The sequence below is a fragment of the Tyto alba genome, unplaced genomic scaffold (genome assembly GCF_018691265.1).
Source record: "Tyto alba isolate M040663 unplaced genomic scaffold, T.alba_DEE_v4.0 Super-Scaffold_23, whole genome shotgun sequence".
NCBI lineage: Eukaryota > Metazoa > Chordata > Aves > Strigiformes > Tytonidae > Tyto > Tyto alba.
The window spans coordinates 20,368,014-20,380,619 of record NW_024881297.1 but is presented as its reverse complement, the minus strand read 5'-3'; the positions used below and the strand labels follow the sequence as shown (position 1 = coordinate 20,380,619).

General features: G+C 38.7%; 1 protein-coding gene across 2 annotated transcripts in view; it reads left to right on the top strand.

The window, feature by feature from the left end:
• The first annotated feature begins 1,022 nt into the window (after window positions 1–1,022).
• The window catches only part of USP53 (ubiquitin specific peptidase 53), a 41,239-nt gene continuing 29,655 nt past the window's right edge, over window positions 1,023–12,606 (top strand). For both annotated transcript variants that reach the window (XM_042796316.1, XM_042796315.1), the window contains exons 1-3: window positions 1,023–1,270; window positions 9,229–9,919; window positions 12,252–12,344. In XM_042796316.1, coding sequence (XP_042652250.1) covers window positions 9,776–9,919; window positions 12,252–12,344 — 237 coding nt within the window. In that variant the 5' untranslated portion in view covers window positions 1,023–1,270; window positions 9,229–9,775. The remainder of the gene's footprint in view (window positions 1,271–9,228; window positions 9,920–12,251; window positions 12,345–12,606) is intronic.

Genomic DNA, 12,606 nt, shown 5'->3' with positions numbered 1-12,606 from the left:
AATTATCATTACTAATCTAGAAGAGAAATGTGTTAACGAAATCTACATGCTTATCCAGGAAGGTGATAATAACAGTGAAAGATAGAAAGCACTTGAGCAACTAGAAATCTAAGTATTCCTCAACACATAATTCCTTTTGCAAGGAACAAAAGGAAATGCCCCTTCCTCCCCAAAATAACAGATCATGTAAAAATAGGCAACATGACTTTGGGGCACTGACCCTCAGGCATGTAACATAACATGTAGGAACTTTCTGGGCAACATGGAATTCAAATGCAATGCAACTTTGAGATGTACGTACACTTGAGGTTTGGCATGAAAACTGCCCTCACTCCACCAGCCACCCACATGCCTGTGCTGTTTTGTGGGCATCTCAAGTAAGGCCAACGTGCATAGACAGATATCCTGAAATGAGCACTGGAAAACAACTGCTGGAAAAACAACCACTGCACCGCTGATTTTAAGGGGTTATCAACTCAAAACCCCAGTGGTTTGAAAGAGCTCCAAGAGAAGTTTCCCGGGCTGCAACCGGACAGCTTTGAGGGTCGTTCCCGGTTACCTGAGGTGCAGCCACAGCATCTTTTTACACTTGGGACAACCACACCCTCAGCCAGTGATAAAACGGGGAGGGAGAACGGGTTATTTGCGGCAGCCCTTTACCTTGCCGCGGCAACCCCAGCCCTCCGCCTTCGGCAGACCTGAGGGAACCCCACCCACCCCTCAACCGCCGTCCGCTAAGGGGGCAGCCTTCCCGCCCTACCCTATCGCGCATGCGCAGTGCCAGCCACACGCTGGCCGAAGCGGCCGCGCCCACCTCCCGGGCTTTCTCCAGCCAGAGAGGGAGGTGGCAGAACTGTGATTGGTCCGGATCCTCCAATCATCTCCGAGAGATTCTCCCGGTTCCACCCCCCCACCCGCCGCCGGACACGCTCGGCAAGATCCGGGATACCGCTTCGCCTCTGCGCCCCGGCCGCTTCAGTGCGCAGGCGCGACGTCGTGGTGGGTAGAGCCGGGTGGAGGGGGAGTGGAGAAGGGAGGAGGGGCGCGCGCGCGCGAGGCCGCCCCCGCCCCCGGACTGTCAGGCGCGTGCCCGCGCTCACACCGCCCCGCAGCGTCGGGAGTCGGGGAGAGGAGGAGGAGGAGGAGGAGGAGGAGGAAGAAGAAGAAGAAGAAGAAGAAGGAGGAGGAAAAAGTTGCAGTGTAGGTGGGGCCGCGCCCTGAGTCGCCGCCGGGAGGGGGCGAGAGAGGAGCTGCGTGCGGGAGCCGGGAGGTGAGTCCGGGGAGGGGGGAGTGGGTGTCGGCGGGGTCGTGTCCCCGACGGTGCGGGGCGGCGAGGTGGCGGCCCCGGCGGGAGGGGGAGGCATCTTAGCCGGTGGTCCTCAGCTGGGGAAGCGGGGTCCGCCTCTCCTCCCCCGCGGGATGGGGCGAGGTGTGCTGGGCAGCAGCGGCCGGGGGACGGGATCCACCGCGGGGCCGTTCACCTGCTGCCGGCGGACGGGGGGGCCCCGCCGCGCGCTCGGCCGTTGGGTCGGTAACCGCCGCCTCCTCAGGGCGCTGCGCTCACCCCGGCGAGCGGTCGGCCCGAGGCGGCCCCGGCCACTGCCCGGGGAGCGGCGCCCACCCGCGGAGTGGGCCCGCGTGGACGCGGATAACCCGCTGCCGGGGTTAAATCCCTCCGGAGGGAGGGCGGCGTGGGCGAGGGTCGAACCCAGATGGCGGTACGGTTTTCGTGTCGAGGCGGTGCGAGCGCGTATGCTGGCTCGGGAAGAGCCAGAATGTGAAGTTAATGTTTAACGTGGTAGTCACATGCCCATCAGCGAGTTTTTCTGGAGTGTTTTCAAAGTCTGTGTCGAACAGGAAATGCCAGTACAGGTGGTATGGAGCTGTTTGAAATTTAATCAGTTTACAGTATTTGGAAGCTGTGCTTTTTGCCGTATTCATACAAATAGAGCTTCAGAGGCGTGTAGGTAGATGTATGCAAATTGCTAGTTTAGCATCTGATCTAAGTTTATCCCTTACTTTGATTTTCAATGCAAATATTTTAAAATCAGCTTTTCGGAGGAAATATATTTTGTTCTATTGACATGTATTTTTCCTTTCCCAAAATAACTGTGAATTTTATTTGTAGCTACATTATGCTTTATTTTACACATGCAAAAAAAAAAAAAATCCCCTCTTGCTGAAACTACTAGGATTATTTTAACAGCAAAAACTTAATTGTATAAACAGTGCTCAATTTCTTGATTGATGATGCAGTATCCCCTTCCTCTTAAGGCAATGGAAATTGCCTTGACTGACTTTATTATTAACTGTTATGTTCTTGTAGAACACAAGGGTGATTTTAGGTATCAAAATAGTGAGAGCTCATGTTATAATCTGAATATAAATTAGCCTCATCAACTGATAAATAATCCATTCTTCCCCTAACAAACTGTTGCAAAGTAAGATGTATTCACTGGTTGTTTTTTTAAAATATCAAATTACTTGTGTAAAAAGTTATTATCCTAGACCAGTGGGAGGTTGACAATAAAAACACCTAAAATATGCACTGGACTTTCATATCAAAACTTGTTAGTGCAGAATCTTTTTTAGTCATACAGTGTGCATGAGGTACTACTGACAGAGTTGTTTGGGTATGAGACCCATAGGACTTCAGGGTCAAGATATTAGCACTATCATGTGTTTCAGTTACATTGTTTTCCAAGATTTTGGTAGCAACACTTGGTCGTTTTTCCTTGGTTAATGCCTCTTGATAGAGTAAAACAGTTTAGTCACATAATGATGGAAATTAAGCCCATTCAAACAGTTCTTCAAAAATGTCCTTATGGTTTAAGTGGAAACAAGTTTGAGTTTGTCAGGGACAGGTTAAATGATGATGAGTTGAGGCTGTAACAGGGAGATGAACTGGATCAGAATTCTAGATGTGCGGACTGAGTGAAATGTTTGTAGATAAGTTTGTACAGATTTGTTAGTGAAGAAATGGATGAAGTGTAAAGATTTGGAACATTCTTTTGTCAAGCCTGTAACATATGGATGGGTTTAAAGATGACACTTATGTTACCATTCCATGTAACTCAGTTTTTACTGGTGGCTTGAAAATTCAGCAAGATTTTTGTGAAGGAACAGAACTTGGTATTTTGCACTTCTGTAAACAATAAAATGTCTACACTGAAAACTGAAAAGCAAGGTTACAGTTTGGTCAGGCAGTTAATCTGGGATAAAAAGACAAGTGTGAGAATTACTGTTAAAAAGATACCTTTTATCTTTTTGAGATTCAAGAGAGAGTACATGGTAATCATTGAACAAAGCACTATGTAAAGGAGTAAGAGGATGGAGAAACAAAAATCATCTTGTCTGTAGTTTCTGTGTGATGATTCACCGTAAATGCTGGCCCATGTCATGGGTTCAGAATTTGTGTTAAGATCTTTACTCAGAGTTCCCATTGTAGCTATTTCTAAAGTTGGTTTCTAGTTGTAATAGCCTAGAGATGATGAGCTGTGAACCTGTTGTTTTGGTTTTGATGCGAACAGGGAAGTTTTTATTGGAACAGCTTAAAGAAGAAATTGTATACTTATACAAAAGCCACCTGGGATAGCATCTACACTTCTGGTCCTTCCATCTCGGAAGGATACAGCAAAGTATGACATGCAGGAGCAGTGGTTTGGCATATGAGGGACAGCTAAATGGATAAGGGCTGGAGAAGAGACGGTAGAGGTCTTTGAAGGTTTTAAACCCAGTCTTTTCTATTTTAGAGATTGGTTGGAAGAATTTCTAGAAGAGATAACTATCAACACGCCGCCCCCCCCCTTTCGTCTCTTGGGGGCTTCTTGAGTCAGTGACTGAAGGCAGAAGGAATCTGTCAGACCAATACCACTGGCTGGAATACTTGCAGATGGCCTTCAAAATCAAGGCTGATGGTCACTGCTGGGAAGTGCTACTAATGAAATGTTTTTTCCTCTACGTGATGTTTCAAATAGTGAGAATTTGTATTCTTGTACACATATATTTCTTTGACAGCTTTTGAAGTGAATAGTATAATTTTCAAAGACAGACTGATGGCTACTAAAAGCGTTAGGTGTATCTTATGGCAAATGAGATCTGTCGACATATGCAGTTCAATGCAATGGTAAAGGTGGAAGGGGACAGGATTTGTGCAGGGACCAAAAAAATCATGAGTTAGCCCCACTGAGGTGGATGTAAGAGTTTATTCCTTTTTGAATTTCAGTCTTTTTCTACATTTTTAAAACAACTCCACTGTTTTGTTTTGTTTTGTTTTGTTTTTCAAATGTGGGGAAAAAAAAATCATTGAAACCTCCAATATCGTCACAGTTCAAATCAGATTTTTGTTCTGTTGATGAAAATTGGCAATTTTAAGTGTCAAGTTTTTGAGCTGTGGAAAACACTCAAATTCTTGCAGTTGCAAGTTGTTGAATTTTTTACAGATTTCATTCTGTTGAGAACAAAGTAACCACAGTCCTAATAATGTTGGCTCAGTGCAGAAAATTCTAGTGGTTTCCAATCATAAGTTTATTCTCTCGCAATATATTTAATCACTCTTCCTTCCAAATTTTTGTTGTCTTGTATCTCTGCATTTCTAAGTTATAACATATCTCAGTTTAGAAATTGATTTATCAGAGTTGTCAGACCATTGGGTGGATTGCCAGGTTCAGCACAGAGGCATGAACTGCCAGCAGAAGCAAAAAGCTGTGTTGTTTAAAAGTAACCTTAGCATCAGGCATGAGAAACGTTTGCCATTAGTCATTTATGCAACACCCTGAGAGTAGTTGCAAAATGAAGCTGAGAAGATGTAAATAATGATTCTTCAGCCAAATTTGAGACGCACATAGTCAACAACTTTTGAACCCACTGGTAGGTTTCCACCCAATTTGACAGAAGGGATAGAACTCTTAAAAGTTATTATGTACTTACAAAGTGCATGAAAACAGGCAGCTAGGCTGTGAGAGACCTTGTAAGAAGATGTAAAGAGCAGAGTTGGCATATGCCACAACTAGGGAGAAAACTGTGTGAGAACTCAGCCATGTGTCACAAAACCATCAGGAGCCAGGCACTGATAGTTCCAGTGTTCACAGAACTAACTGTTTATCTTGTCAGTTTTATCTAAATGGATATCGGAGATGCCTAAACCCAAATGCGCTTGTAGAAGGTGATTTATGGAGGTGAAATAGTAACTGCACTGATTTCTAAGTTAATTAAGAGTTGTTACATGGAAAAGACTGCATCAGCTTCAGTTACCTACATGCTAGGGTATACCAACAAAACAGGTGATAGCATGCATTTTTGCTGGTTAGTGTATTTGTTCTGGAAGCAATAAAGGCAAGTGCCAGAATTTGTGACAGGCACATATTTTGTCCTGTAAGGCTGCACAACTAAGGGTAGTCATGTGCTTCATGAGATCATTGATGACTGAAGAGCAGTGACTGAAATTCGGCAAGGTAGAAGAACTTAGGCTGATACATAGACATTGGTTTTGAGAGTTCATAGCCCTTGTTTCTTGTCTTTGGTCGAGAACAGTCATCCAAAATTGATCCCTTTAGTCTGAAGGGCAAGAACATTTCTTTAACTCTCAGCTGCTACAAATCTTACATAGCATGTCAGTAACACTATGTGGAATAACCGTTTTGCTGAAAGATTTGCAGCTATTGAAGACTGTATAGTTCAGTGACTTAAGATCTATCCTCAGTCACCCACACCTTTGTCAAGCCAAGAACTTATACAGAACTGATAAACCCCAGTGGCTAATAAACGTTACAGTGCTGTTGTCAATACTGACTTACCACAGATGTGTAAGAACAGTCTTCAGTTCCTAATTATAGTCCTACAGAGTACTGAATTTAGGTTAAGGAAGTCAGTGGTCTGAGTCTCAGTCAGCTAAAAGCTTAACCATTATGGAGGTGGAAGGAACTGATGTTGATCAGCAGCATCACTTCTCTGGTTTATGGAACAATCTACAATGAGGGTAGGCTTGGCAGCAGGGGAATAATACTCTTGGGGGATGGTCCAAATCCAGAAAAATTTGCAGTGACTAAAGAGCATATGTCCTTGCCAGCATCTTCCACAATAGCTGTCTTTGATCATGGCTTTTATTTTTTTATTATTATTATTTTAAACAAAACCAAACTTTGAGATATTTGTACAATTTAAATTTCAAAACAAGATGCTATTATAAACTTTCTCTCCTTAGGGAGAGGCAGTGATGACAAATGGATGACAGAAGTTAATCCCTTTGCTTATGGCACCATTGGTAGGCTCATATACGGTGCCCTTTTTACTGGTGAGTAAGAAGCTATGCACCACAGTATTTTATCGAGGGTATTAGTAGAGAAAGAAAAGGTAATGGAACTTCCTACTCCAGCCTAGGACTTACTAATCATATTGGCCAGAGAACTGTGTGTCAAGATAGTATTATTTCATAGCAACTGTCTGTTCCTTGGGTTGATGGTGACTGTTTTGGGGGAAAAAGGAGTATTAGATAAAACAAAGGGACTAGAGTGCCCTTTTGTGTGGAAGTTTTAGATAAGTAGCAGAAATACAGAGAGATCTTTTAGATGGAATACTTTTCTTATATTCCCTTGTTTTTTCTTAAATATTTGACATGTTTGAATTGCTGGGTTGGTATGTTTACGTTGACATACGGAGTTTAAAGAATGCATTTCTAGAAAGAGTAATTTGAGAAGGTTGCATAAAAAAAAATTGTAAGTCTGATCTTTATAGTGTTGTATTTAAATTTTCAGGAAACAGTGTTTTAATTTTCAGGAAAAGGTGGGTCATTAATAGAGGCCATATGAATATAATATCACAGTGCTTTGGAAAATTATTTTCTGGCCCACATATGAAAACCGTATAATGAATGTATTCTGCAGTTTATTAGAATAAGATTGTGTGCACTTACCTGTTATGATAATGGAAATAGTGTTCACAACTTTGTGGATGTGAAATTAAAAGCAAGCATCTTAGTGTAATGTGACAGTAACATAGAGCTAATCCAGAACCATTTTTTATTAAATTCTTGCAGTGAATAATCGTAACTTTTCTGAAATCCAGCCCAACAGCTGAATGTTTAGTGGATGGGATGTTTATTGAACAGCATCCCTGAAATGCAAGATAAAATGACTTTCTAGAAGTTCTTAGTGAATGAATACTGTTTGTCTTAAATTGTTCTGGAAGAACTCTTGTTTCAAAACAGCATGTGTATTTCATAGCAGTTAAAATACAGACTAGGTAAATTCAGAGGTTCTTCCTTCCCATATCCATGCATAAATCTGTTGTTCAGAAACACGGAGAAATTATGCTTGCAGGTATGATAAGAAAGAAACATAAAAGTTGATGGAATCTCTTCTACCGTTGTGACTTAATATAAGTAAGTCCCAAGGATGAAAATTAGAACTGCAGAGATAAAATTTTTCTGAATGTTTTATAATTTTTGTCTGTTGGCCTTAGAGGTCAGTTTCACAGACGTGTTTGTAGTAGCTATCTTCCTTTTGCATTTAAAGAAAAAAAAAATCATAAGCGTTTCCCAAATTTAACATGACTTTGGGTCTATCATTACTCTTTTCTTCAGATGAGAAAATAATTTCTAAAACAAGGACTCAACTTTTTTTTTTTTTTTTTGGTATGGAAGTGTGTCCTGCAATTCTTGTCTATCCTTGGATTACTTTAACCAACTGTAATCCAACCTCACAGTTGAATATGTGAGATCTGTTTCCAAGTGAAATTTAGATACCAGAAACATGTCTTTTCCCAGTAACTTCTGTGTTTTATCATTGTCATACAGTCTACCTTACTTTCTATCTATTTTGTTTCCTTATTTTGGCTGTTATATGCTGAGCAATCTTTACGTTTTAATGCAGGTGGCAGGGAACGGGCTAGCTGAATTGCCACTGTTGGTGCGGTACCACTGTATGAGCAGTTTTGGAGATGAGAGGTGTAGTGTATTCAGTAGGGTATTTATTTTAGGTTGGAGAGACCCTGATAGCAAGCCCGGTGTTTCTGAGTCAGAACTGTATTGATCCTGTTGCTCCTGTCTCTTCAAAGGTAAAGACATAATGAGGGACATCTCAAGCATGCCTTGGAATGCAAATACACTTTGCAGCTTTATGGCTACCATACACCATCCATACTGCTCCCAGTCCAGCCTCTTTCCTGTTTTTTCCGCTTCGGTGTACTCAGTTTGATGTTGCTGATTACTAAAAATTGTTCATCTTAACCTCAGTTTTGTCTTCTGGGACAGCATCAGGAGGGTGGAAAAAAACATACATAATTCTCCATGTAGGAAATTATATCAAGTGGAATTAAGAACTCTGTATTGTCAGGAAAATGCATGCTCTAGAAGCTTCTGTGGTATGTCAAACAGCAGGCTCTTGTGACAAAAATGTATTGGCTCAATTTTTTTGTATGGATATAGAAATATTAAATCAGAAATCAGTAGAAAGTATTTGTTGGTTGAAAGAGTTGAATGTAAGAATCTTCTGGGGTTTTTAAATGTATTTTTAAAATCATAGTTATAAAGTTATTTTTAGGAATTAAAAGTTATAGTTCCCTGTGATAGCAGGAGACTCTGGTCCACATGATGCTTCATATTACTAAGTGCTTTTGATGTGTGATGCTGGCTTCTGGAATACATATGTATAAGTAATTTTTGTATATGGGTGCATACATATGTATCTGATTATATAGATTATATATATATATATATAATTAGTTTTTTTCCTTGACTCCTCTTTATTCTTCTTGTAGTGATTTGTTATTTTCTATTTATTTACTGTACTACAACTTTCTAATGAATCCACTTGTTAAATATTTTCTTTAATTCCTCTGTACAGATCTTGTTATCACTTCTGCATATCTAACTTTGGAGAATCTTTAATCTTTTTCAGTGTTAATCTTTTTTGCTCTTACCGTCACTTCTTTCTCTGTTTTCTTAGAGTTTGATTCTTTGTAGAATAGTTCTTATGGAACACTTTGACTTTTATGCGGGGGAAAAAAAATAATTAAAGTTGATACTCCTTTTAATTTAAGGTTTAATAATTTAATTTTTCTGTCTTAAAAACAATTTAGAGGTGGCAATTGTTTCTCCTCCTCTTCCCTGATTATTGCGTCTGCCTTTAGATTAAGGGGTTGTTTTGGCCATGATCTCTTTTCCAGTTTAGGTGGTCTTTAACATTTTGGAATATTCTATTTTTATATTTTCTGGTTTTTTTCCTATTTCAGATTTACTGGAAAGAGAATGAAATAAACATGGAGTCTTCTAAACTGGAATATATTTCATGTGTCACGCTTAAAAGTAAAAAGAAAATGGAACGAAATGGGAGAACAGAAGTATAACATCTGTCAAGAATTTTCCATTTTTGTGATATATATATATATAAACTTGCAATATAATACAGCTAATGATTTATAGCAATACTTTATTGATATCCGTGGAAGGAGAAGTCAGTTACTGTGCAACTTGCTTAATAAGAACTTTTATTCTAATAACTTCTAACATGTTTTAACCTTAACTGGACACTCTTTTTTTAAAAGTCTGAGAGTTAAAAATTTTGTATAGCTGTATGTTTACTGAGAGACTGATCCTGATAGATGGCTGACAGCTGCTTGTGGGAAATGGACTTAAACCCATGAATGGTTACCATTGCACAGAGTTGAATGGAATGCCATGACTTTAGAGCAATTCTCTTAGGACCTTGTTCTTTGCCTTGCACCCTTATATCCTTAAAAATTTAAACGTAAATATTGCAATTATAAAGTCTAAAAAATAATGGCATGGGTGAAATTCTTAAGAAAACCTGGGGGTAACCTTGGAAAAGTTTATCAGCCTGGAAGTATACTGTCTCTGGCCCCTACAAAAGGCTTATTAAATGAACCAGGACAAAACAGCTGCTTTCTAAATAGTGCTGTTCAGGTAAGAAAAAACTTGATTTATTATACAGTTCTGATTTTGTAGCAGTTTAAATGGTCATAGCAGGGAAAGTGTTCTCTTGGCAATGCTGTTTTTACCATTTGTACTGCAGTATGTATATTCTACAGAAAAATACAGCATGTTTTTCAAAGGTGTGAAATTCAGTTCTCAGTTAAACTTCTTAATGATTTCAAGTAAGACAGAACAGCATGTCTTTTTTATTTAGCATTTCATTTTAAGGAATTGATTTGAGAGTATTAAATACTTAATTTTGCAAAAAGTGACAGCATGTTATTTTGCTTGTATGCATTAAGAATATCAGAAAAAACTTTCCTTTTGTATTTTGAAACTTATGTCTTAATATTAAAACTTGCTGCTTGAATTTTAAAACTAATGTTTCTGTCAAACATAGCAGTTTTATTACTTGGCAAAGTTTGAGACTCTTTTTAATGTGGGGAAACCAGTAATACTAAGTGTATTGAATGGGATACTATTTTGTTTAAAATACCATTTTTTCCGAATTAGCACATGTCTGTGGTACTGGGGCATAACAGAAAATGCACATATAGTTGAAAGCTTTGATTCTAATCTTAGGAAAGATTTGTGGAATTAGAGTAGGAGACATACTTGATACCGAAGAAATATGACTTAGGTATCTTTATACTGTTTATATGCGTACGTATTACTGACCAACTTCTTGCAAGTGTTTACCTACACACTGCTCTGGTTTTATGTGAGCTGTAATTGAAAAAGTGTTGGCTCTTTAGATCTCTCGAGTGTAGTTTAATAGTGCAGTGACATTAGCATGCTGAAAAATTGAGCTTGTACAAGCCTACCTAAGACAGGGAATATGGAGACCTACTAAGTTCTGTGACAGAGCAGTGCTAGCCTTTCCACATTGTCTGCAAGTCAGAACACCAGGCACACTTTAGTTTATACTAGAGTCTTTTTAAATCTAGAAAGTGTCAACATCAAGTTTCGAGGCTGTGCAAAAGAGCAGAACAGTGTATTTTTTGGTAATGCTTAGGTTTTGGACCTGATCATTTTCAAATTGTATAGAATTATTTGCCAAACTGACAGAGGGTTTAATAGATGCATAGACTTTCTAAAAAACCTTGTAAGTCTTAAAAATGATATGTATTTAAATATAGGAGATATGGGAGGTACATCTATGTGGTACGTATGTATATTGTATCTAAATATGTTTAAAATAAAAATATACAATAGATTTAGTAGAATGCTTTTGCTGTTCTTCATTCAGTGGGAACAGCATGACCTATATTCTCTTGCAGTTTTGCTGTTTTCCCTTAGGATGCCCTAAAATTAAACCCCAAGTCATTTTTAGTTATAGTTTCAGACAATCCTACTACTTTACAACCTACTGCTGTTTATCAAATGACAGCTGATGATTGGTGACTGCCCTTTTGCAAGGAGGAATGTGCTCCTTTTCTTTTAACCTCTGATCAACCTTCAAAACAGAGGTTGACATTAATTTTCAAATGCATCCTAATTAATTTTAGCTTTTATATTTATAGATAGGATTTTTTTTTTCTAGATTTGCAGCTGTTGTGTTACTGTGCCTCTTGAGAACTCATTTTTGGGGTTTTTATTTATTTATTTTTTTAATGGGCTACTTCCTGAACTACTGTACTGATTGTGTACATAAGACATTAGATACTCAAAGCACTGTAGTTTAGCCAAGCTGACATTGCCTTTATATAGAGTAGTTACACAAATACAAGGTAGAAACATACCCTATTAAGCACCAAGATTCTTTTGAATTATGGAAAACCAGAAGTATTTCAGCAATCATTTTCATAAGAAACTATAAGAATGTAGTATAAATTTAAGCCAAAACGGTGCTTGCATTTTACCTAGAAATTTTGTTTCCATGTTTCCATCTTTTTTTTTTTTTCTATTTGAAAAAAGAAAGCACAGAGTGAGGGAAAGAAAAAGAGAAATTAAACCCCATAGCCACCTTCCTCTTATGTAAAGCCAGAAGACGACTATTACAGTCTTTGTACATAGTTTAGCTTGCTACTTGTTCCCTTAAGAGTACTTCAGCTCTTTTTCCACATAAAGTACGTTGCTTGCCATTGTTTCAAAAACTTTAAAAAGGTGATCTAAATTTGAGTGGTGAATGAGAACCTTCCACTTCCACCTTCATAATTTACCAAACTATTGAAAAAGGAGTGTAATTATTGCAGCAGTGTTGGTACTCCAGTTCTGCATGTTATGTGAAATTAAAAGCAAATGAAAATGTACTACATGTTGCTATTAAACATAGAACTTTCAGAACTCATTACTTATTTTCTGTGAAACTTTATTTTTATAGGTACTATGGCAACTTGACATATTTCGACGAAGTTTAAGAGGTTTAACTGGACACGTATGTCAGGGAGATGCGTGCATATTTTGTGCTTTAAAGGTAAATAACTTTTGGAAGCGTCATCTTTCAAAATAAGGGAAAATTAATTTAACTGATTTTTACTAATTGATATCCCTATCTTACCTAATATCTGGGTGACTAAGTTATTCTTGTGTAAAGAAACAATTTAGAGTTAAGAACATTCGTAACACATGTCTGTAACAAATATTTTCTTGTGCTTAAAGAAGAAATTTTACAGTACATGAATGTTACCGTTTGCTTAGACATAAAACTTGTCTATTAAAGACAGTATAACTTATTT